Source organism: Colias eurytheme, chromosome 8, assembly GCF_061535395.1.
Source record: "Colias eurytheme isolate Ceu_HAF_F1 chromosome 8, ilColEury1 Martin Lab GWU primary, whole genome shotgun sequence".
Classification (NCBI taxonomy): Eukaryota; Metazoa; Arthropoda; class Insecta; order Lepidoptera; family Pieridae; genus Colias; species Colias eurytheme.
In genome coordinates this window covers 11,613,745-11,638,064 of record NC_142987.1, presented here as the reverse complement: position 1 = coordinate 11,638,064, position 24,320 = coordinate 11,613,745, and the positions used below count along the sequence as shown (strand labels likewise).

General features: G+C 34.0%; 3 protein-coding genes across 3 annotated transcripts; 2 read left to right on the top strand and 1 right to left on the bottom strand.

Moving 5' to 3' along the window:
• Positions 1-252: 252 nt before the first annotated feature.
• Positions 253-17,765, top strand: Agps (alkyldihydroxyacetonephosphate synthase). Its single transcript, XM_090104337.1, has 11 exons — positions 253-478; positions 2,603-2,689; positions 5,116-5,407; positions 5,617-5,802; positions 6,173-6,346; positions 6,706-6,822; positions 7,531-7,677; positions 14,002-14,268; positions 15,592-15,752; positions 16,122-16,243; positions 16,784-17,765. Exons 1-11 carry the CDS (start codon positions 312-314, stop codon positions 16,948-16,950), a joined length of 1,887 nt encoding a protein of 628 aa, XP_089960463.1. The 5' UTR covers positions 253-311; the 3' UTR covers positions 16,951-17,765.
• Positions 17,766-18,461: 696 nt separating this feature from the next.
• On the top strand, positions 18,462-20,602 carry LOC149906806 (innexin inx2-like). Its single transcript, XM_090104417.1, has 4 exons — positions 18,462-18,874; positions 19,107-19,298; positions 19,612-19,751; positions 20,003-20,602. The coding sequence occupies exons 1-4, from the start codon at positions 18,625-18,627 to the stop codon at positions 20,531-20,533; spliced, it is 1,113 nt and encodes a 370-aa protein (XP_089960543.1). The 5' UTR covers positions 18,462-18,624; the 3' UTR covers positions 20,534-20,602.
• Positions 20,603-21,550: 948 nt separating this feature from the next.
• On the bottom strand, positions 21,551-23,085 carry l(1)10Bb (BUD31-like protein). Its single transcript, XM_090104585.1, has 3 exons — positions 22,906-23,085; positions 22,718-22,823; positions 21,551-21,952 (listed from the first exon to the last, which is right to left on the bottom strand). The coding sequence occupies exons 2-3, from the start codon at positions 22,809-22,811 to the stop codon at positions 21,612-21,614; spliced, it is 435 nt and encodes a 144-aa protein (XP_089960711.1). The 5' UTR covers positions 22,812-22,823; positions 22,906-23,085; the 3' UTR covers positions 21,551-21,611.
• Between the last annotated feature and the right edge of the window lie 1,235 nt (positions 23,086-24,320).

Sequence of the window (24,320 nt, the reverse complement as noted above, 5' to 3'; positions counted from 1 at the left end):
TACATACTCAACAAAAGAACAACTAATAGAAAATAATAAATTTCATTACACACATAGCCAAAGCTTTCTCTACACTGCCATCTGTTAAACATCTCTTGAAACTTGACAATGAAAGCTTTGTATTTATTTCAACCTTTGCCAATGGATGTCACTATTATCAAAGCAATAGCTTTCCACCACTAGATGGCGCTAAAATAAATTCATTCGCGTTATCGACGTTAGAGCCGCACATGCGCGGCGGACTGCGCGATTTACAAAATTCAGTCCAAATGTTATCCGACTCAAATCTATAATCGTCGCGTTTTGTGATAATGTCAGATGTGCACGAAACAAATAAAAATATGTCTGAAAATGTGCGTTTCATGAGGACAACAACAGACGAAGTGAGTGATAAAAACAAGAGTGCATCTAAAAATGATAGCGATAAGAACACTTATGAGACCGCTATTAAAGTACAGAGTGTTATTCCCAGGAAAAGGTAAGAGGATCCAGGTGTGAAAATATTTAAATTCGCACTGAATAATGGCACAGTTATGTCATTTCGCACAGAATTAGGAAGTAGGCGTCAATTAATTACAAGCCAGCGGCCGGTGTCCCGCTCCAGTTTTCTGGATATAATTAACGAGGCGTGCAACTAAAAATATCCACAATATAATAAAGCATAACATCCATCAATCCAAAGGGAAACAATTAGCGAATCAATTTATGAACCTCTTACTTTAAAAAGAAGAAAATTAAAGAGCGTTCATAAATATTTACAAATATTGGTATCTCTATGTTTGTCTGTACTGAACTCAAAAACTACTGTATCAATTTTAATGATATTTTGCATATTGAGCATGATTAAGGCTCATTTGACATGTAAAATAGAGTGATAGAGTCTACTCTACTATATTATTGTAAGGTATTATTAAAAGGTAGGTAGTTAAAGAATAAAAGGCAATACTATGTGAAATTCATTTATTGATCCATATAATACAATTTAACATTACAACAGTTGTACACTATACACACATAAGTATATTTGTACCTAAGTTTATCTACTAGAGTTTTCGATCGTTAGCGTCTCTAGCAACCCCATGTAAACTCGACGTTTTCTAGAGCTGATTATCGATTTTTAAACAAGTTAATTAAAATTTAATTATTCACAATCGTACGACATAATTTTTAATTGCAATGAAACTCAATTTACTGCTTAATACATCAAAGCTTTTTAACGTAGACTTTTAAAACCGCGAATAAATTATTTGCAGTGACCTTTTTCAAAATATAATGACAGATACCTGAAAAAAGGGCTACTTATATCGAATCTAAGCTATGTTTTAGAAACCGTGGTTTAAAAGTCTATATTATACAAACCGAGTTTAAACCTATTTTAAATTGTATGTTATTTTCTAAAAGTAAAACAAGCAGAAATAGACCCGTGATTGTTCTATATCAATAAAATGTATCTCTCATTAGTTTGTTTCTGCGCACTCCGGCGTTTATTTTAATTCTAAATAATGGTGACTACGTCAATAGAACAATGTTTGTAAATATTTACAAAATGTTATTAGCTATATGCATCTGCGACTAATCTTTCATTTTCAATTGTGTGTACTAACTAGCTTCAACCCGCGGCTTTGTCCGTGTACCTGTATGACTGTATGACTCGTACATAAATGACAATATATGAGATTCTGTAAAACCCTATTGGATATTATAACAATCTAGATTTTATAGCAAGACATATTCGTCAACTATTATTGAATCAAACATAAAAATCTGTGCTACAGTTCATCCATCAAAAAAATTTGTTATAGACATTCATTCAAAATAGGGGAAAAAATACATTTAATAATATGATGAAATTTAAATAGCACAGAATTAATATCTAAACCAATAATACTCTGTTCTACTACTTTCGTCAAACGTACTACATTCTACTAAAAATTCTATGAAACAAAAAAAATCTATCTAACTACTTACTATTAATTATATTATAATTTATCATACACTTATTCATCATCATCATTTAAATTATATTAAATGTTTATCACAAAGGCGGGGTAAATAAAATAAACATTCCCAAAATTATGAATTGGCTTCTACGTTATCGGTCGATTATCTTATCGTTTAGTCACCTATTTTATAAAACTTGCACGCTCATAGTATTATCTTTTTAGGAAATATTTGTAATACGCACACACCTTCATAATTCATGATTATTCTTCTTATTGAATAACTATAGCTTCCGCCCACGACTTTGTACGTGCATCCCCGTTTTTCCCCGTTCCCACCAGAATTTCGGGAAATCCTTTCTTAGCGGATACGTCCTACGTCCTAACATCTACCTGCATGCCAAATTTCAGCCCGATACGTCCAGTGGTTTGGGCTGTGCGTTGATAGATCACTATATCAGTCACCTTTGAGTTTTATATATAAGTAGATCATTATAATTAAATATTAAGTAGAGCGGTTGTGGCTTAATGACTACAAAGTCCGATTGCAATTGAAAAGGCGCGAGTTAGACTAAAACGAATTTCAATGGAATTTTATATGATCTACTTTTTAGGGCCTAGTTTTTGAATGAATGCTTTTCATGCTTTTTTCATATTTTCAGACAAGATCTACTAAAATGGTACGGATGGGGCTACAAGGACTCCAAATTTCAGCTGATCGACAATGTGGCTACATTTACTGGGAATCGGTGAGCTTAAAAGTTTTCTGTGTAGGTAATCATGTAAAAAGTGCAAACATACAAACCTCCCGCTCTGGCTTCGCACGTTTGAAATGAATGTTAATTAATACATAAGAAAGATAGTGACAAACATACAAACTGTATTTATTTGCATATAAGTGCGATTGTTGGGCACGTGTTCGCGAAACGGATGCGCCAATTGAGAGCAACCCACGGCTCAGCTCACTGGATCCAGCCGGCTAAAACTGAAAGGAATCTGGACTTTCTTACTTAATTTGTGTCTTAATGTTTAAAAAATGTGTGCGTGTACTAGTGTACACACGTAAGAAGTGAAACTTTTTTATGATCTTATTTCTCAAAAAATAATTTACTAAGTATATGCAACTTTACAGAAATTCGTCGAATCACGCGTGGTAGGGATAAGAAAAAGATGGCGGGTAACGGAAAAATTTCACGCGTAACGAAAAAATGTTACACTAAATTTTTTTCCAACCCCGATAAAGAAGTTTCACTTCAAAAATGTTACTAAAATGTATGTGTATAAACGACACTATAATGCGAGTAGATGATTGGTTTGCCCGTGAATTATTCATTATTCGGCAGCATCCGTAAAAGAGGTATTTTTTATTTTAATAAGTTTGAGACGAGAAAAATTGTCTCACAAATTTTCTCCCTTTACGTTGCTAGTTATAGTTTTCTAGGTACATTTACGCTTATAAGAAGTCAATAGAAAATTAAACATATCAAAACTTTTGCAAAGATACATATAATAATAATATAGGTATGTCATAGTTTCACCTGAACTGTTTGCATTTAATGAACGAGTCAATAATGCTCTATACTAGTAAAATTCACGTATAATCGATCAGAAAAATACATTTGAAAAACCTCCACGATGCAGTGAAACAAACACCTTAGCTATTATCATCATCACTACATAGTCAAAATCTAAACAAAGTCGCTTTCTCTGTCCCTATGTCCCTATCTATGTATGCTTAAATCTTTAAAATATATAATCTATTATGTTTTAGACAAAGCGGGCGAAAATAAAAATAATTTGATTGCACCGGCTTAAAGGATATACTCTTATCGATTACATTTTAATTTAGGTCGAAGTTAGATATCAGACTCAAGAAAATTGCTTGATGATTATTTGAATTTTGATTGACAGAAACAAGGTAAAGAAAATTCTTGCAAAAAGCTTGCAAATATGACCATAATTAGTGTAAAACAAAGTCTATTATATTTCATTTTTTTTCATTAATGAACATTTTTCAGGCTTGATACATTTGATAAGATTCAGTAGATACCTAATACGATAGCATATTTCACATCTATCGTCTTTCCTCACTTTCATATTTAAAAAAGCATTGTTTTAGAAAAAATTGAGGTCTAGTATAAGATTTTTCATCGTAACCTACACACTACTTTAAATTTATCTCCCTGGTCTACGTGTACTAAGTGCGCCCTTGAACAATGATTAAAACGCATATAGCGCTTGTAAAAATAACACAGGTAACGCAGTGTGAGCACGTTTCGTAGGTAAGCTAATATCTAGAAGTCACAGAGCCTTCGTCAATAGCTAACACAAATAGTGTCGAGTGTCTGTATGTTTGACTTTTGAGATCGAAGGTTTTACCTTTGAGTGTCTAAGTAGGTATAAAGTTCTCGAAGTGCATTGTAAATCAATGATTTAATGTGACTTAGAGGAATTTTCGTTAAGTCTATTGTGTAAACACAGAGTGCTTACATGTATTATTTATATGGTAATAGATAACAATAATTTGGAAAATCCAAAAGTGCACGCCTCATAATTTTTTTTAATAAATATTTATTAATTATTATTTTTGTTTATTTAATAACAATTAAACCACATCGAATCAGACCCTGAAAAATGAAAGGGTTCTATTCCTGAGCATACTCAAGCGTAAGAGAAAAAAAAAGACTCGATTAGTAAAGTATTTCGGTCGCTATCGTGTTAACAAGAAAAAGGATCCGCACATACAGACACACGGACGTCCAAGACAGAACTTTTTTAAACTGTTTTTTAACTAGTTTAAATAACAAAAATGACATCAAAAATATCATGAACGTTAAAAATAGTGTTTTTTCTTAATATGTGTGTGTATGTATTATCTTACAAGTGCAATGTATGATACATAAAGACATTTTAAGTTTGAAAAATCAGATGTTTTGCGCGAAGTGACAGTAGTACCCACCTCAACGCTTCGCTTATGAGGCGTGCAATAAAAAATGTCTAGGCCTAGAATAACACGCAACGCCTAAACAATCGCAATAACATTATAAAAGTAGGTAATAATATTTTAGCTTTCTAGATTCCCTGACCGACTTTTTATCGAACACCAAAGATCAAATGCGTAACTTCTCCGTTCTATGCTCACAACTACACTATAACAAAGTCTGTCAATTTCCAGATACCTAATCGGTGGGAAAACTCTCCCCCACTTCGTGTCATGGGTGAAAGAGAAGTTCGATGTAGATATATCGAAGCCACCCAAAATACCACCTGTACCCACTGCGTACCCCCCGAGTAGATTACCAGCTGCCATACGCGAGGAGCTGGAAGCCATAACACTGGTCAGCATTGAAGGTCTGGATAGACTGATTCGTGCTCATGGACAGACGCTAAATGACATGACGAAGTTGAGAGCCAACTCGTTCAAGAGGATACCTGATGCTGTGATATGGCCGCAGAATCATGAACAGGTAAGTAACTAGCATTTGCCTTGATAAAAAATACTCTAGGTGTTTTTACTTATAATAAAAGTAATATTATAAATATATTACTTAGTTAAAAATTTAATAGAATGCATCAAACAGTAATAATAATAGCTATATCTTGTTATCCGTCTGTCGTAAACAGGTCACATAACTTTGCAGGTGATGTCCATTCTCAAATGATCACACACTTGCAGGTGGTGCAAATCGTACAGTGCGCGAACAGACACAAGTTCGTGCTGATCCCGTACGGGGGCGGTACGTCCGTGTCGGGCTCGGTCACGTGCCCGCAGTACGAGCCACGCCCCATAGTGGCGCTCGACACGTGCGATATGAACGCGATACTGTGGCTCGACAGCGAGCAGCTGGTGGCCAGGGTGCAGGTGAGGGACTTTAGTGATTGGTTATAACACTTATAACAATACAGGTCTTCCTAATGCCAATTTTTCATTATATTTAAGTACGTTTTTGTTTTTTGGGTTTGGATATTGACGTTTTTAAAATTTATTGAAAATATTAAAGACGCTTTTCTTGTTGGACCTTTGTCTTGTAAAAGACTTGGTCTTAATCGAACCAAAATATTATGTAGAGAGATATGACTGATGACAATAATGATGTGGCACTCTACATAAATTATAAATGATCGCTTGCTTTAAATTGCAATGGCAAGCAAAACCCAGTTTACTTCCTAAGAACTCCGATCAAACAGAAAAAGACTTGAGCTTATGCCATCAACATTCACGATTGCTCCAGGCAGGCATAGTGGGCCAGGATCTAGAGCGGGAGATGCGCGCCCGCGGCTACACGGTGGGCCACGAGCCGGACTCGTACGAGTTCTCGACGCTCGGCGGCTGGGTGGCCACGCGGGCGAGCGGCATGAAGAAGAACACGTACGGCAATATTGAGGATCTGGTCGTGCAGACTAAGGTACGTAGTGGTGCAAATGAGTTGGTTTTGTTTAATTTTCGCTGATTGTAATAGGTAAGTACAGTGCTGCAGTTGTGGAAAATATGTCTGGCTAATCGATTATGTAGCATATTGGAATAAAATCTCAATAAAAGGCTATTGAATTTGGATGTTTCAAACATTTAAATGACTTAAAAATTGCCAGTATTCTATGTAGAGTGCTTGGTATGTTTTACAATAAAACAACGTTAGTTTCGTATATTAGAGTTTTTGCTCTACTATTTTCTCAACATACATAGAGATATGAAAAATATACCTTTTGATTTGCTCAGCCTGATATACCATATATTTAAATAAATAGATAAAAAATACACATTTAGATGGTAACCCCGAGCGGCGTGCTCGAGAAGAGTTGTTGCGTGCCGCGGATATCTTGTGGTCCGGAGTGGGAACACGTCGTGCTTGGCTCGGAGGGATGCTTGGGGGTCGTCACTGAGGTAAGCGAATTAAAATTAAATATCAATAAAAAAATGTTTTTTGTGTTGTTCTTTTATTGTTGTGATTTGGGACTAGTTTACACAAAAAGTTAATCAATGAAAATAATATGAATGTCTGTTCAGTACTTTTCTATGTACCCGTATGCCGTGCAGTGAGTACATCTAAGATTTTCCTAGTGCAAATCTGAGTAAAATTTGTATTTTGTGTACATATGCAATGATTAACAAAGAATAGCGAACATGAATGTAATGTATGCGAAAGTGCTGTTAATTTTGAAATCAATATTTTTACAACGCAAAATTATATTTTTTACAGTTTTTTTTTTCACTTACATACCTAGTCTGTTAGTACATAATATGAAATTTGCGTAAAAGTCATATTTTGTGATATTTATAAAGAGGTATAATCCACATATATAATTATAGGATTGGCCGGTTGGCTTGGTTGGTACTGTTGGTAGTGACCCAGCCTTCCAAGTCACTGGTCGTGGGTTCGATTCCCACCCGGGGCAAATATTTCTGTGATAAACATAGATGTTTGCTCTGTGTCTGGGTGTTAATTATCTCTATATAAGTATTTATTAAAAATTATATAGGTATGTATGTTTATCAGCCATCTGGTTTCCATAACACAAGCGAAAGCATAGTATGGGATCAGATCGTGGTGTGTGTGAAAATAGTCCCGAAATATTTGTTTATATATTATAGGTGACACTAAAAATCCGCCCCCTCCCCCCCGTGGTGCGCTACGGTTCCCTCGTGTTCCCCGGCTGGGAGGAGGGATTCCACTTCGAGAGGGAAGTCGCGAGGAGGCGCCTGCAGCCCTCCAGCATACGGCTTATGGATAATGAACAGGTATGATCGAACTGCAGTTTAATTTAATGTATGTATAAACGATAAATAAAAAAATAATTCGATTTTTTACTATGATTAGTTAATTATTATTTTAAGGGGATTACTATGGTCAAAACCGAAAAACACCTTATACATATTGAATTTTGTTGAGGAAACTGTTGGTACGATTGTGTTAAAAAAAATACATGTGATACTCAAGGATATAATTAACAAAGTGTATTGTTTACTTTTCATTTTAGAACGGCCTAAACATAAAAAAATACATACAAATCAACCCCTTTTTGAACATAAAACGCATTTTGTTAGGAAAACGGCTAAATATTTATACATGAAATTTATACCAAAAAATATGTTATGATATTTGTAACAATTTGTATTGATTGTTTTTTCAATTTTCATTATTATCGTAAAATTATCAAGAAAAAACTCGAATTTATAATAAAACCCACATAAAACCTCACCTCTATTGCATATTTTTGACGAAATTTGACGGTGTCAGTTCGACTCGGACGGGGGACTGTACGTGCGGTTTTTTTTGCAAAATAACGCTAAAATTCACCGAATTGAATGTTTTGTTAAATTAAACCAGATTGTAATAGGTATTTACATGAGCAGTTCATGAAATGAAAGTTAAAAATAGGTATGTAAAGGTATAAAAATCTGTTTGTAAATTAGTTTTGATTTTGATAGGCGTCATTGAATAATATCCAGTGTTGATAATTTTTGACAGTAAAATATTATCAGAAAACACATACCTATAAAACAGTAACCAGACTTTCCCTGTGTCTTGAATATTTTAAAAAAAAGATTAATTGCTGTTCTATCGTATATTTTAAGGGTCCAAAACAATCCAAAGCCGGGAGATACTGACAAAATTTTGGGTCATTTGTAACAGGATGGCGGTTCTACAGTGGTCTTAGTACGCAATGACAAAAAGAAAAATCATGGTCAGAACAGTGGTACCGGCAGACTAGTCGCGTGGGCGTTAGTCGAACTCGTCGGATAAATTACGGAAGGCAAACGATTTGTAACACAAAAATTTTAGGATTTACCGATAGCCCATAAAAAAGAAGTAGGCGGTAGTGTCATGCCATACTTTTCCGGTGTAATTTACAGCCCACAATACCGACGTGAATGCGTTGATTTAAAAAAAAATCAACCATTTGTACCAGGCTAATTTTTGCACAGGTAATCATCGTCCAGTAGCCATGTACGAAAATCGCCATGCCATACTTTTCAGACAGTTCCAAATGGTCGCCATACCGCCGAAGATCAGCATTTTTTTTATATTTTACAAAATCATTTAATTTTATATTATTGTATAAAATCGTAGGAAAGTCAAAACTGACATACCTAAACGTATAGCAACATTTTTAGCCGACGCCATTATAGGACGAAATTCTCAATTCAACTGAATTTTTTGTTGGTTCCGTTACCTCCGCACTTTTAACTGGGTGAACCGATGATTTCTTCTTCATCACTAATATTATAAAGAGGAAAACTTTGTTTGTTTGTTTGTTTGTTTGTTTGATTGTAATGAATAGGCTCATAAACTACTGGACCGATTTTAAAAATTCTTTCACCATTCAAAAGCTACATTATCCACGAGTAATATAGGATAGGTTTTATCCCGGATTTTCCACGGGAATGGGAACTATGCGAGTTTTTCTTTGAAACCGCGGGCGGGGCCGCCGGCGGAAAGCTAGTGATTCATAAAAATATAAATTATATAACAATAATTCCTTTGGAGTGACTCTCCGAGGAAAAAAGAAATAGATTCGTGTTACAAATTTTAAAATCATACATAGAATATTTCCATCGACAAGGTTTTCTGGTATTTATAATCTACCGCCTGACAACTTAACCTCCCCTCCAGTTGGTTAGTTGTCAGTCGATCGCTTACATTTTTTGAAGAGACGATCAGCGAGCCAATTGATCTTAAACAGCCGACCAGTGCGGTCTATAAGTACCATAGCCGTGCCTTGTGATTTATGTAAGATTTAAGAAAACTATCAAGTGAATGTACCAAGTGAAGGAATAATAAAATATGAATTATGACGAAGGCGTTTTTATTCTACAACCCAACATTCGGGATAATAATAATCAAATAAGGTTTCATTATAAATATATTTATAAGAAAAACGAAGGTTTTTTTCAATATTATTTTTTTGTTAAATTTTTACTTCACGAAAGCGAAAACTCTTCTGAAGACGTCAACTCTCTGGAAAATCTGTTTAATCGGAGGATTTTAATAAGATACTAGATAATATGTCGCAGTCATCTGAAGCTGCTGCAGCTGGTCTGCTATTTGATTGAAGACTAGAGCGATTATTGAATGACCACATGTAATTGAATGACTAAAGAACAACTCGTCATCCAACAATATGCCGAACGTTCTATCCGCTCTGTTCAAAGGGCTATAAATTCGCTAACTAGTTGGACGTCGTGAGTGATGCTTGTTAAATCAACGTTCGGCCTAGTAATCCAAACAAATATCAGATTTAATCAGATGTCGGCGATGTCTTATAGACACAAATAATGGAAACAATGCTAAAAAACATAAATTTAAAGTTACAGCATCATAAAAAATAGATTTGATCGGAGCCCTCAGTGCGCGAGTCTAACTCGTACTGGGTAGGTTTTATTTCCTTCTCGAATACCTTTAATCTTCAACTGTACTATAATTTTCCTGTTGCCATGACATGGTGGTACTGATCTACACACATCACATGCATTTTTTCCAAAGCCACAACAAAATAAATTATCCAAGTTTGCACCCTTATAAAACCAATTCCAAGTTGCCCAATTTCTTCCTTGCCCGCGCCAACATAATATGTAAGACTAGTCTGTGGTAAGACTGTTTAACTATAGCGTTGAACATTGTAATAGACCATAGATACCGACACAACTAACACTGTATTCTTTGAACGGAAGGTATGACCCATATCAGTCATAGTCATAGGCTCTGGTAACTTCAGTCGCAGGAAAATCACTCATTTTGTAATGTGTTCAAAGATAAACAGTAGAAAAAAATAAACTCAGTTTAAAACACGTTATAATATTTTTGATTTCAAGCTGCTATATAGTCGATAAATAGGCACCAAACTCTTAAATTTTAATGTTTAAAAATCGAAACACATTTTTTTTCTCGTCATCATTTCAAAGACGTAAGGGATTTAAAAAATTAACCCCGAACTAACTACAAAATACATAACAAGTCGAAAAAAACGTGATTTCTTGTCCGTTCCCCTATTTTTTTCGGTGTGTGTAGGTTGCATGCATATATTCCTACTAGGTATGAAGAGATATACAGAGAACGCTAAATACATTTGCCTGGTCATCATTACCATTCGATACACCATGACATGGTAGAGGCCGTTCTATAGAATTACGTCAAATAATGTAATCCATCTTTTATATCTCTGTAGGTGAGATGTTCTCCACCCTAGCCATCAACAGGTCTCCAGAACATAGTAGAGTCCGTTTTGAATAAAATTAATTTCTAAATCGGTGTTTTCTTAACTGTTCCCCACTCTAGAACTTATAAATACTTGCTTAGTCATCTTAAGGTCTCCAGAATGGGTCATGTAGTAGAGACTTTGCTTATAACGGTTAATGTTGAAAGATGAGTCTTCCTACATTACATTTACAACATACATAGTACACAATATTTACTATTCATAAATGTAATATGTTACTGCCTCTCAGAGAAAACATAAATTAGGTAGAAACCACTAACACATTACGATACAATACGATACATTTTACAATTCCATAATCTTTGGTCACTTTTACTTCAACAATGATGTATATTATAGAGGGCGGTTAAAAAAACAAATTCAAATATAGTGACAGAATCATTAAGGTCGTTGAACCATGTAATTGCCTTAAGTTTTAACATTATTATTGTAATGAAAACTCTCGATCTAATTAATTCTACTTTCTCCTCTCACTCTAATACTATACATATATAGCTTTTACTCTAATGCAAAACATTTGACAGTTCAACAAAATTCAACAACGTAACCTAGTAACAACGATAGAATAATATATTATTTCGTTTTGTAAGAACTGTACATTTGTTAAACTTTTTTCAATTACGATTACATATTTGTAATAAGAATGACCGATACAAGTAATTTTAAAATTTGATTTTACTGATAAACCATTCTAAACATAATAAACAATTTCTGGTTTAAAGAACTGGCGTCGCGTCGGTACAATTTTGTTTCGATAAACCTTATTTCTTTTTAAATACCAGAGACGTTACTCTAAAAATCGATATCTGACATCTAGAATCGAATGCATTGATTATTTGTGAATAAAAATCATCAAATAAATGTCTTGTGTTTTTTAATTATGTAGATACTTGTCTTTTGCTCCTTAAATTTACGAAAGAAAGTATATTACTGGGACAGGGATTCGCTTCGTGAATTTTAAAATTTACATGTGTTTCAAGTTCGATTGACAAATGTTTCAAGTCCGTACCGATTAATTCACTTTAATCGATGTTTTTAAGCAGGTTACCTCTCTTCGAAAAATGTTGCCTATTAAATTGGCTCGAATATAACTCTATAATTCTAACTCTTGCTCTAATGACTCTAATTATTCTAAATCGAACTCTATCTCCAACAAAAATTCCAAGTTCCAACTGAAACTACTATTGAATCACTTACTCAAATTCAACAATGAATGCCAAACAAATTATTTGCTCTACCTATCTATAATTGAAACAAAAATTTGAATAACAATATAATATGTAGTAACAAAATTGTTTAAAATTGAAATAAAAATTTATGTTTAAGTGCAATGTGCAATATTATGCATTATGCATATTGTTTTTATTCATGTTGATGTAAAAAAGAGCACTTTTAAATTAAAATCATATTATATGTACTTATGCATTTTTATATAAGATAAGTGTTAAAAATTAAAATATTCTTCACGAAAATAACTAATGACATTGACAATAATTATTGAGGTCAAATTTATCTACATTTCCAAATGCTGCGGCTTACGGTTCCAGCCGCGAACAAAACCACGGGCAAAAGCTTATCATGCAGTCAATAGTTTACGTTGAGAAGAATTTTTTTTTTTACTTTTTCAAATTACCTACTGACTTACATGGGTCGAATAGAAAATCATTTTATTGAAATGTTCATGGAACAGCTTCCTGTCAAGTGTCAGTTATAAACAAAAAAGAAATCAATATTTTTTAAAAACAAAATTTAGTGTACTTTAATTACATGTATCTTCCGTTTAGAAGGAACGCAATTGCTTGGAACAAGTAATTACAAACAATAAAAAAAAACAGATTTATTATGAAGGCCTATTTTTTCATTTGACCTAAATAACGAAATGACGCATGTTCGGGTACTAGATGTTTTTCTCATTATTTTTTACCATTTTTTACTAGTCAACCAGCAGGGTTCGTTCATATAAAAATACTTTTGCTACATATTTGTTTGAAAATTTTGAAGAATATAATATTATGTATTTTAATTTTTAAGTTTTTATTTAAAATAAAAAGCGATTGCCCGTAATTAATGAAATGAGTTGGTACCTGCATAATACTTTTCCAATTAACATTTAAAAATTAAAAAAAATCACTCTCTTAGCAAGAAATAATCGAAGATATTATCAACAAAAAAGTTTAAACAATAATTAATATGCATTATATCTTTAAGCGTACCTAACGTTTTTTATTTTTGTTTATTTATTTGATTTATTTCAGGTAATTGTAATATCCATATAATTGTTAGTATCTATGTTATCACAATTTCTTAGTTAAGATCATAATGAACATGTGTATCAAAATTTTTGGTATGAAATAAAAACACATAATATCGCAAAACATAGTTCTTGTTGTTAGATTTTTTAGATAAAAGTTTTAATTTATTTAGTAGATGCATAATTAAACCATCTGAGCGTTTCTTAGTAACATATGTTACATGATGTAATCATGTAATGTTTAATATACCTAATTAATAATTGCCCTTCAAATTTTTTTATATTTTTGACCTCTTTTATAGACGTAGACGTCATCATTTATGAATTATTACTAGGTGTGCCGCGCGGTTTAACACGCGTGCAAAATCAAGCTTATGTGTTATTCTTATGTGTAACACATATTATTGTAAAGTTTCATCCAAATCCATCCAGTAGTTTTCACGTGAAAAAGTAACAAATATCCATTTAACAAAACAATATTTTAATGTTGTAACTTGTATGCATGGTGGCAAAGAAATGATGTCGTTGCTAAAAGAATAAATTATTATTATTATTCATTTGATGATTTGAACAACATCAAAAATACCATTTCAGTTTAGATTCGGGCACGCGTTAAAAACTGAACAGTCCTGGGGCGGAGTACTCCTCGAGGGACTCAAGAAGCTGTACATCACCAAGATCAAGGGTTTCGACCCCCTGAAGCTGTGCGTGGTGACGTTACTCCTGGAGGGCGCTGCTGAGGAGGTGGCTGAACGGGAGGCGGTGCTGAACAGCATAGCAGCGAAGTATGGGGGCATCCCGGGGGGTGCGAAGAACGGCGAGATTGGGTACACGTTCACGTTTGTGATCGCGTATATTAGGGTGAGTTTGGTGTTTAAATGTTATAAAATTGGTATTACATTGGTGTTTTAAGTTTAATGGTATTGGGTTGTAGAATAAAAACGCTTTCGTCACAATTAATATTTTATTATTCCTTCACTTGATAGTTTTCTTAAAGAAATCACAAGGCACGGCTATGGCACAGACCGCACTGGTCGGCTATTGAAGATCAATTGACTCGCTGATCGTCTCTTCAAAAAAATGTAAGCGATCGACTGACAACTAACCAAAGAGTAAAGTAATATGCAACTAACCGACTGGAGGGGAGGTTAAGTTGTCAGGCGGTAGATTAAAAATAACAGACAACCTTGTCTATGGAAATGTACTAATGATTTTAAAACACTTTTAATGTAGTTACTTACTCATCGTTTACTATTTATGGCTTGAAGCAAATTAAAATAATTTGGAAAATCCAAAAGTGCACGCCTCATAATTTTTTTTTTAATAAATATTTATTAATTATTATTTTTGTTTATTTAATAACAATTAAACCACATCGAATCAGACCCTGAAAAATGAAAGGGTTCTATTCCTGAGCATACTCAAGCGTAAGAGAAAAAAAAAGACTCGATTAGTAAAGTATTTCGGTCGCTATCGTGTTAACAAGAAAAAGGATCCGCACATACAGACACACGGACGTCCAAGACAGAACTTTTTTAAACTGTTTTTTAACTAGTTTAAATAACAAAAATGACATCAAAAATATCATGAACGTTAAAAATAGTGTTTTTTCTTAATATGTGTGTGTATGTATTATCTTACAAGTGCAATGTATGATACATAAAGACATTTTAAGTTTGAAAAATCAGATGTTTTGCGCGAAGTGACAGTAGTACCCACCTCAACGCTTCGCTTATGAGGCGTGCAAAAAAATTGGTTGTCTGTAAAGTCAGTTTACTGACGATAGTTGAACGTCTGCCGTATTATTATAGTACTCTTTGGTTGAACGTGACAACGTCCCATTGTGCTTCTTTGTTGCCCCTATTTCCGCGCTCTCGCTTGCACTTCAAGCCTATGGAACGCCTCAGAGCGAGGTAACGCCGCATGAGTCATGTTTTTTCGTACGTGCAGCCGGCTATATCGAATTATAAGATGTTGTCACGTCAAAAAAGGACGTGTGGCGCTCGGGTACTGCCGCGGTAAAGCTATTGCATGCTATGCCTTCAAGCCACACCTCCGTACCCGTTCCCGTGGGGAGTGTGAGGTTTTTTCGTTACGGAATTTTTTTTTTGGATTCGGTCCCCGCGCTCAAGGCCCGCGATAGAAGCTATGCAATAGCTTAAAAATCCATTTATTCATTTCCAGGACCTAGCGCTCGAGTACGACATAGTGGCGGAGTCGTTCGAGACGTCCGTCCCTTGGGAGCGAGCGCTCGCCCTGTGCGCGGCGACCAAGCGGCGCGTAACGGCCGAGTGCCGCCGGCGCGGGGTGCAGCGGTATCTGATCTCTTGCCGGCTGACGCAGACGTGAGTGTACACACACACAAATGTAATTAATGTAATGTATGTAATTAATGAGACTGAAACAAGTGCCGCACACACGAGTGACACGCGTCACATACCTACACACACGCAGACACGTTAGTGCCACAAATAGATTTGTTCACACACTTCACACAGTTCTCATAGATTTGATTCAAATCAATATCACTTTAATAGTAATTTTTCCTGAACTCCTATATATAATTCAAGGTTGCCTGGAAGAAATCGCTTCAAAGCGATAAGGCCGCCAATTTGTACGGTGAAGATTCCTTCTGTATGAAATTGTATTTAATATCTGTGCATTGTACAATAAAGTGTTTTATTATTATTATTAATTCCTCCATCTAATTCCAGGTACGACGCCGGGTGCTGCATATACTTCTACTTCGGGTTCCGCAGCGCCGGTTGCGTGGACCCGCTGCGCACGTACGAGGAGATCGAGGATGCTGCGCGGGACGAGATCATTGCGAATGGGGGTGAGTGCACACACACATACAAACAGACACACGATTGATACACACACACACACACACAGAAAGAGGCAGACACAAACGCACCCATACACACGCATATTATGTACACAGTACACACGTTCACTCGCATGAAAAAAAGGCACACACAAAAGCTAATAAAATATATTCCAAAATTATTAATATCTAAACAAGTGCAACTGACGAAATATTTTCCTCTTATGACTATTGGCTTTTGTATTACTATTGTATACGTAGTATATTATTACTAGCGGTCCGCCCCGGCTTCGCTCGTGGTACCTACTATCCTATCTCTCAAGTTGGATCGAACTGCACATGGTGTGCGAATTTTATTATAAACGGTTAATTAGTGGTTTAGGAGTCCATTGAGGACAAACATTGTGACACGAGATTTATTGGTAATAATATTTACAATTTATTTAAACTCAAACTCAAACTCAAATTGATTCATTTATTGAAGTGAAAGTAAATTGTGTAATTTTATGTATTTTTATCAATTGAATTACTTATATTTCAAATTTCCAGGTTCAATATCCCACCACCACGGCGTGGGCAAGTTACGGCAGCGCTGGTACGAGCCGACGGTCAGCGAGCCAGGCGCCAGGTTACTGAAAGCGGCCAAGCGCGAGCTGGATCCGAATAATGTGTTCGCGCTTGGCAATATGGCTCTTGGAGTTGCTAGCAAGCTGTAGGGCGCTGTCAAACTTAAATAATTTTTTGAAGAAAAACTTCTTTATCGGGGTTGGAAAAAAATTTAGTGTAACATTTTTTCGTTACGCGTGACATTTTTCCGTTACGCGCCATCTTTTTCTTATCCCTACCACGCGTGATTCGACGTATCTCTGTAAAGTTGAATATAGGAAATTTATTTCTGAAAAATAAGGTCATAAAGAAGTTTCACTTCTTACGTGTGTACAATAGTACACGCACACATTTTTTTTTTGTTGGTTACTTTATGTAAATTTCGTTCGTTAATTTTTGCCGTAATATTTCCTAGATAAACAGCGATTGTTTTTGAAATACATTTTTTTTTTTGTAAGGTAAAACAAATTGTAGTGCCTTTAGAATAAGTGAATTTGCGAATTGTGACTGTACTGCACTGCTTTACATTGTATAAATCTGTAGGCGTTTGATATACTGTTTTAAATTTTTAATTTATGTCATATTCGCAATTTTGGTTGAGGAAATTTGGTGATGTGTCTTGCAGGTTTTAGGATTCATTCTGGGTTGAAGTGAATTTGTATATGGACAACGGTTAACATAAGGTTTTCAAGGACACATAAGGATATTCATTTAGAAATAATTTATATTTAATAATTATATTATTTGTAAATTTTCATTTATATAAAAGCACCACAGAATATACTTTTTTGTTAAATTAATCGAAATTTTAACATTGACATTATGATGCATTTTAATACCAAAAAAGCAATTGCTCAAAGGCAAATTAACAATTTTGATAATAAAACATTCCATTTCCTATGGAAATATTAGCAATAATTTGTAAATAACGATGTAGTTTTAAGTGTATGTCAATAAAATTTGTTTAAAGTTCTTACACTGAGTTTTTATTTACAAGTTTCAGTTATTAGTACACACTTATATACGTTATTGTTCTCTATGAGTCTATATCAATAATTTACACTTTGACGATTTAGTAAGACAGTGCGCGCATGAGCAACTTTGTCTCCGCAACTATTTTGTCTCTCCCAAAGTGCGCGCACGTACTACGTAGCGACGCAACTTCCCATACAAATTGATGGGAGAGACAAAATAGTTGCGGAGACAAAGTTGCTCGTGCGCGCTAGCTCTTACTTGGAATATGAGTATAGACTATAGACCTATTTCACTGCTTACTATGATTTCAATATCAATAATTTCAAATAAGCCCGCTTTCATTCGAATCGAATATAAACAGTCTCTCTGTTTATTTATTTCAAACGATGTGTAAAATAAAATTTAAATTTTTAGAAAGCCTTGAAATTTAAATCCAATCTATTATCACGGGTTCACAGTATTTATGAATGGGTGCAAAGAAAATACAAACCCGTATATCCGTTTCCGCTTTCCCGCGTGTTCAATGAACACTGTTCATACTTCATGTCAATTCATCAATTGTCAAAAATTATCAAAATAACGCCATTAGCAATTTGGATTTTGGCTTTTCTCATTCCTTTTAACTAAGATTTATTAATTTTGATAAGTGTTCACCTCTAAAACTTGAATAGGAGAATAACCATTCTGTTTATCACATACAGATTCTAAAAATAAAAGTTCACTGCGGGTATTAAGAAAACAGTCATTTACAACTTCCATATCATTGTACAACTCCCGACTCCGGCATTCCGTAAATTAAAAATCTCAAAATGATAGATCTATTTATGCCCATTCGTTCGTTTTTAAAATTCGGCAATGTGTGTACAGACAACAATGTTTTCCGCATGCATTATAAAGCAACAGTGATCATGTTACTAGTTTTCACATTGTTGGTGACTTCGAAACAGTTTTTCGGCGAACCTATCCATTGTATGACTCAAGATAAGGCGGATAACAAGGAGGCAATTAACAGCTACTGCTGGATTTACGGAACTTATACATTACGGAGTAGATTTCTGGGTAAGTTCTTATAAGAATTTATTCAAAACAAACTAGATATCCAACATACTTGTAACCAAATGTTTTCCTGAATGACTATCATTTCTAAGGTCTAATTGCTTAGAAAAATCAAAATATCATGAATAAAGCTATGAATTATGAAATCGCTTTTAATAATAATGTCCTAAGCATCAAGTTTCAATGAATTAAGATATTGTTAAATTAGTTAACTAAAAATTTATCAAATTCTTAGGTGAGGAAGGGAGGCACATGGCCTACTTAGGCATTGGTCCCGACAGAGGGGTGCCCAATGAACAACTGAAGCACACATACTACCAGTGGGTCTGCTTCGTTCTGCTCGGCCAGGCCATGATGTTCTACACCCCTCGCTACCTGTGGAAGATCTGGGAAGGCGGTCGGTTGAAGGTGCTGGCATCTGATTTGGGTATGTTTACATTTTGAGATATAAATATTTAATCTAGGTTTGATGTATGTTTGTTAACCCATTGACCACCGAGCGGCCCGATCGGGCCGAGACACAATAGATTTTCTATTGTGTCTGTGATCCGAGGACTGACGGATTAATAAGTAATGGTTTAGGTTTGTGATCATTTTTTTCTTAAAATGGAGTAAAACTTTTCTATGTATAGATTCAATTATACTTTAGTTTTTATTTAAATTTTATTTGTGATCATACCGATTAATTTTTTTATTGATTATTATCATGAAAAAAACATAAATATAATATTTCTTTACAGCCAGCCCAATGGTGACCAAGGATTGGTCAGAGTATCGGCGAGGGGAGCTGATATCATACCTCAGTTACACAAATGTATACACACATAATATGTATGCACTGCGGTATACCTTCTGTGAGATTCTGAACTTGGCTAATGTGGTAAGATTGAATTTTTTTAATATGTACATACTACTTTTAATTATTTTCATACTCATTTTTAATTATTTTCAATTTATTATAAAGTAGTGTTACAATTAACTAATTAAAATTTGTTTTTGATTTCTTCCCTTATAAATAAACATTAGATTATTGCATTTGATACTACAACAAAATGTTTTCTAAAAAGATTTCCAAATCATGAATTCTAGTTTACACAATACACAGTCTTTATAAATTTTCTTTGTTTGCAGGTGGGTCAGATATTCCTGCTGGATTTATTTCTTGGTGGAGCCTTCCGGAACTATGGCACAGCTGTAGCTGCGTTCAGCCATGTGCATCAAGTGCCTAACAACTTTAACGACTTTTCATCTGTCAATCCCATGGATGAGTTCTTTCCCAAACTAACTAAATGTTTCTATCGGATGTACGGCCCATCGGGAACTATTGAGATTAAAGATAGATTATGTGTCCTACCGTTAAACATTGTTAACGAGAAGATCTTTGTCATTCTATGGTTTTGGCTGATTTTCCTAGCGTTATTGTCGACAATTGCAGTGCTTTTTAGGATTTTAGTGCTCTCCCTACCGCCCTTACGTACATATTTAATCATGGGTCAAGTTAGATATGTGAAACGGAGGGTAGTTTCGAAAATAGTGAAGCGCTTCAGTTTCGGCGACTGGTTCATATTGTATTTGCTGGGCAAGAATATGAATCCCATTATTTATAAGGACTTGATCATAGAACTTTCTAAAGAGATAGAAAGTAAGCCTCTAATGGTTTAGTATGGGAAGCAATAAGCTTATTTGATTGTGTACATAATATTGTTAAGTTTTTCATATTTTATTTTTAAATTAAACTCAGAATGGTTGTTATTTTAGTCATTTGATTGTAGTTTCAATAATAACTTAATATTGATCATCTGAGTTTTATAAGAATTGTTATTTCTGTTTTTGATATTATTTTCTTGATCTCAAAATGTCTAAATTAGTTAAAAGTTCCTGTTGTATAAGAATTAGCATAACTAAATGTTAAGTATTAATGGTTGTGATTTAAAGACTAATTAAGGCATAATATGTTAAGAAAAAAGACTTATTTTTCAGTGATTGTTTGTTTCATCCAAAAACATCCTTTTTTTTGTTAAAATGTAAGATTACCTTTTGTTAAATTTTCATTAAAATTCTTAAGCAAATGTGGTATTTTATTTCTACAATTGATATTTTTATTATCCTAACAAAAGTTCAGTGACATATCTATTATATTAATTTAAATCTGTACTAATATTATAAAGCTGAAGAGTTTGTTTGAACGCGCTAATCTCAAGAACTACTGGTCCGATTTGAAAAATTCTTTCGGTGTTAGATAGCCCATTTATCGAGGAAGGTTATAAATCTATATACATATATAAAACTCAAGGGTGACTGATATAGTGATCTATCAACGCACAGCCCAAACCACTAGACGTATCGGGCTGAAATTTGGCATGCAGGTAGATGTTAGGACGTAGGCATCGGATAAGAAAGGATTTCTCGAAATTCTTGCGGGAATGGAGAAAAATGGGGATGCACGTACAAAGTCGTGGGCGGACGTTAGTATAATATAAACATAAAATCTCTAAATTACATTGCAGTACACATTTTAACAAATAGTGTGATATATTGTAGTCTCAGCCATTTCTAATCATATTACCAAAATAAAGTATAGTTTTTCAAAACTTTATGGACTGAGAATGTTAAAAAATTTATATCCCTTGCCAATTATTACTTTTCAATGAACAATAATCCAATAAAAACCAATCACAATACCAATTAATCAAGTAATTATTTAATTTATATCAGACAGTAATTACGAACTACATTAAATCTACCCTGAACAGCCTCTGCAGCCACAATGCACGCATTCAACTATCCTCCCTTCTTCCAACTTACTTTTAGGCACCCTACATATACAATTTGTGGCGAAATTTGTGTCTCTCGTCTGTATACATCGCAGACAACATAGATTTTCATACCCCGTCTTCTTCCATTTGGCTATAAGATTCCCGTCCGCTATTTTCTCGTTCAAACAGTACTGGTATAGTTCTCGGCTGATTGCTTTGCGTCGATAGAACAGGTCGTAGATATATCGCGATTTCTGGTGGTGGATTTTGAATATCGGCCACAGTGACTCTTGTTTTCTCTTGCCTTCGTGTGGCTCTGTTTCAGCTGAAATTGATAAAAGAATAAGCTATTGGGTGAAATGCACAAATTGTAATTGATTTTCTTGTTTATGTACATATAACCTCCTCCTTTTTTTTGAAGTCGGTTAATAAACTCAAGTCAAGGAAATTTTCATAGAAATGAGATAAGTAAATGCAGGTCAAAGTAGCCTATAACACTAGCCTCTTAAATAGTTAAGAGGCTAGTTTTATAGGTATAGACCTAGATACAGAAAAATGATATAATGAAATTGCTCTGTATTGAGAAAGACAAACAAACACACTTTCACATTATAACATAGCAACCAAAACTTGTGCATCATCATACGTTTAGGTTCTACTATGCAACAGAAGACGGAAAGTGAAATCACAGTGAGACTTAAGCATTTAAATTGTATAAAGAACGTTTATTAAAAAACATATTTTGTAAGCTCAATAATATCATTTTGATATCTACAGCCCATCCCAGCACAATATCAAAAGTATTTTTATTTAATGTAAATCTCTTGTAATAATAGTTTATATAAGAGTAATACATAAATGGAAGTATACAATTTCAACACTAAGAAATGTAAAAATTCAAACAATTTGTGTAAATTTTACACAAACTCCTTATTAAATTATTCATATGAATATACATTATAACACTTCACACTAGCTTCAGCAGATCTTTGGCTGTCATAAACTTATAAGCCACCTGAACAAACTTGATCACAACGCAGGAACGTCAATTAGTATGGTAAGGAGTAATAAAATAAAAAATTACACATACCTTCTCGCATTTTTTGTTCTAACTCTTCGAGGGTGGGTTCAATCAACTCCCAACCTTCTGGAGGAGGTTTACGACTACGGCGTACTTTAGGCATGTTCTACAAGTCCTGCAAACGATTACATATTTACATCAATAAGTATATAAATGATAAATGCACAACATTTGAGTAAAATGTTTAAGTAACTTACGAGGTATTGAAAGTCGTAGAAAAGTATTGTTGTAATGTAAAGAACCGTTTTAAATGCACCCGATTCTATAACTATTGGGTGGAATATATAAAAATATGTAATAAATTAATATTTTTTATAGAAATAAGCACAACGCACGTTTACCAAAAGGCAAAACAACGATTTTTATTGACAAGTGACAATTGCAGCTTCCCTCGTCAACTGTCAACTGTCAAGCGTCAATCAATTGGTTGGAACTGTCAGTGTCACTACAAACAGATTATGTTTAAGAACAGATAAAACAAAATCACAACGAGACGGCTTTAAAATCCTGTGGCTCTTATAGCATTAAACTGTGGCTATAACTGTGCTATATCACAGCTATTATCAGTTACGTAGCAACATTCATAATCTTTCCTCTAATTTTGGTAACGCAGCACTTACTTACTTCTAAAACTTGAAGAATGAAGTTTAGATTAATCATTTAAATCCACAAAATATGCGCATTCTGCCCCAGTTGCGTGGAAAACATCACTACTAAGTGATAAGGCTTGGCGACCGCGGCACTCTTTATTGGATTTGTCATTGTATAATAGTAGCTAAGGTTTATATATATTAAATAAACATAGTATTAAAGAGCTCTAAATAAAGAAATGTTAAATTTTTAAATGGCCAATAATTGATACTAGCCACTTTCTACTTTTAAAACTTCAAGAATTGAGTTCTTTGTAAAAGCACAAAGTGTCAGGAACTGTGAAGCACTGACTATACATATTATGCACGTGTGCATATAATGCACTGATTATATTATGCCCGTGTGCATATATTAGTTTATTCAATAAGTAGCTACAAATTAATTGTTATAACCAAATCTAAACTATTACTATTATTAATATTATATAGATAAAAGAGGAAAAGATGTGAGTGTTTGTTTGAATGGAATAGGATCCGAAGCTTTGGCCGATAGAAACATTTCGACGATGAAGTGTCAATATATGCTAACTACAAAAACTACATTTTTCAGTAGATAAAAAAAACGTTTTATTTCTTTTTCGTTACCGTTTTTAATTATTATTTTAGCTTACGTTAATTATCAAAGGATATTAGATATCATGGAATCATTTATGAAATGTAACTTCACAGCTTTTTAAAAAAAACATGCAGATATTAGATATTGCTTGTAATTGTATTTAAACAGGAAGCCGTATTTTTTAGATACAATTTATTGCCAATATACTTAGAAGAAATTGTTCTAAAGATTACAACATTTTTTTATTTTAATATTAGTTTTTTGTATCAATACTATAGTAAAATGTTTATTTAAAATCCTGTCACTACACGTGATTATGCTCGAAGATAGTGGTTTTAATATAAAACATTATTTCAATTTGTTCAACTTCATATGGACGAGATTTTCTTGCTGCTTTGGTTATAGT

Bases quoted from the DNA above. Each gene is read 5' to 3' on its own strand.
- LOC149906806 (XM_090104417.1), top strand. From the start codon at position 18,625: ATGATAGATCTATTTATGCCCATTCGTTCGTTTTTAAAATTCGGCAAT. The intron at 19,299-19,611 runs GTATGTTTACAT...ATTTCTTTACAG, and splicing joins GGTGCTGGCATCTGATTTGG to CCAGCCCAATGGTGACCAAG. The intron at 19,752-20,002 runs GTAAGATTGAAT...CTTTGTTTGCAG, and splicing joins TTCTGAACTTGGCTAATGTG to GTGGGTCAGATATTCCTGCT.
- Agps (XM_090104337.1), top strand. From the start codon at position 312: ATGTCAGATGTGCACGAAACAAATAAAAATATGTCTGAAAATGTGCGT. The intron at 2,690-5,115 runs GTGAGCTTAAAA...GTCAATTTCCAG, and splicing joins GCTACATTTACTGGGAATCG to ATACCTAATCGGTGGGAAAA. The intron at 16,244-16,783 runs GTGAGTGCACAC...TCAAATTTCCAG, and splicing joins CGAGATCATTGCGAATGGGG to GTTCAATATCCCACCACCAC.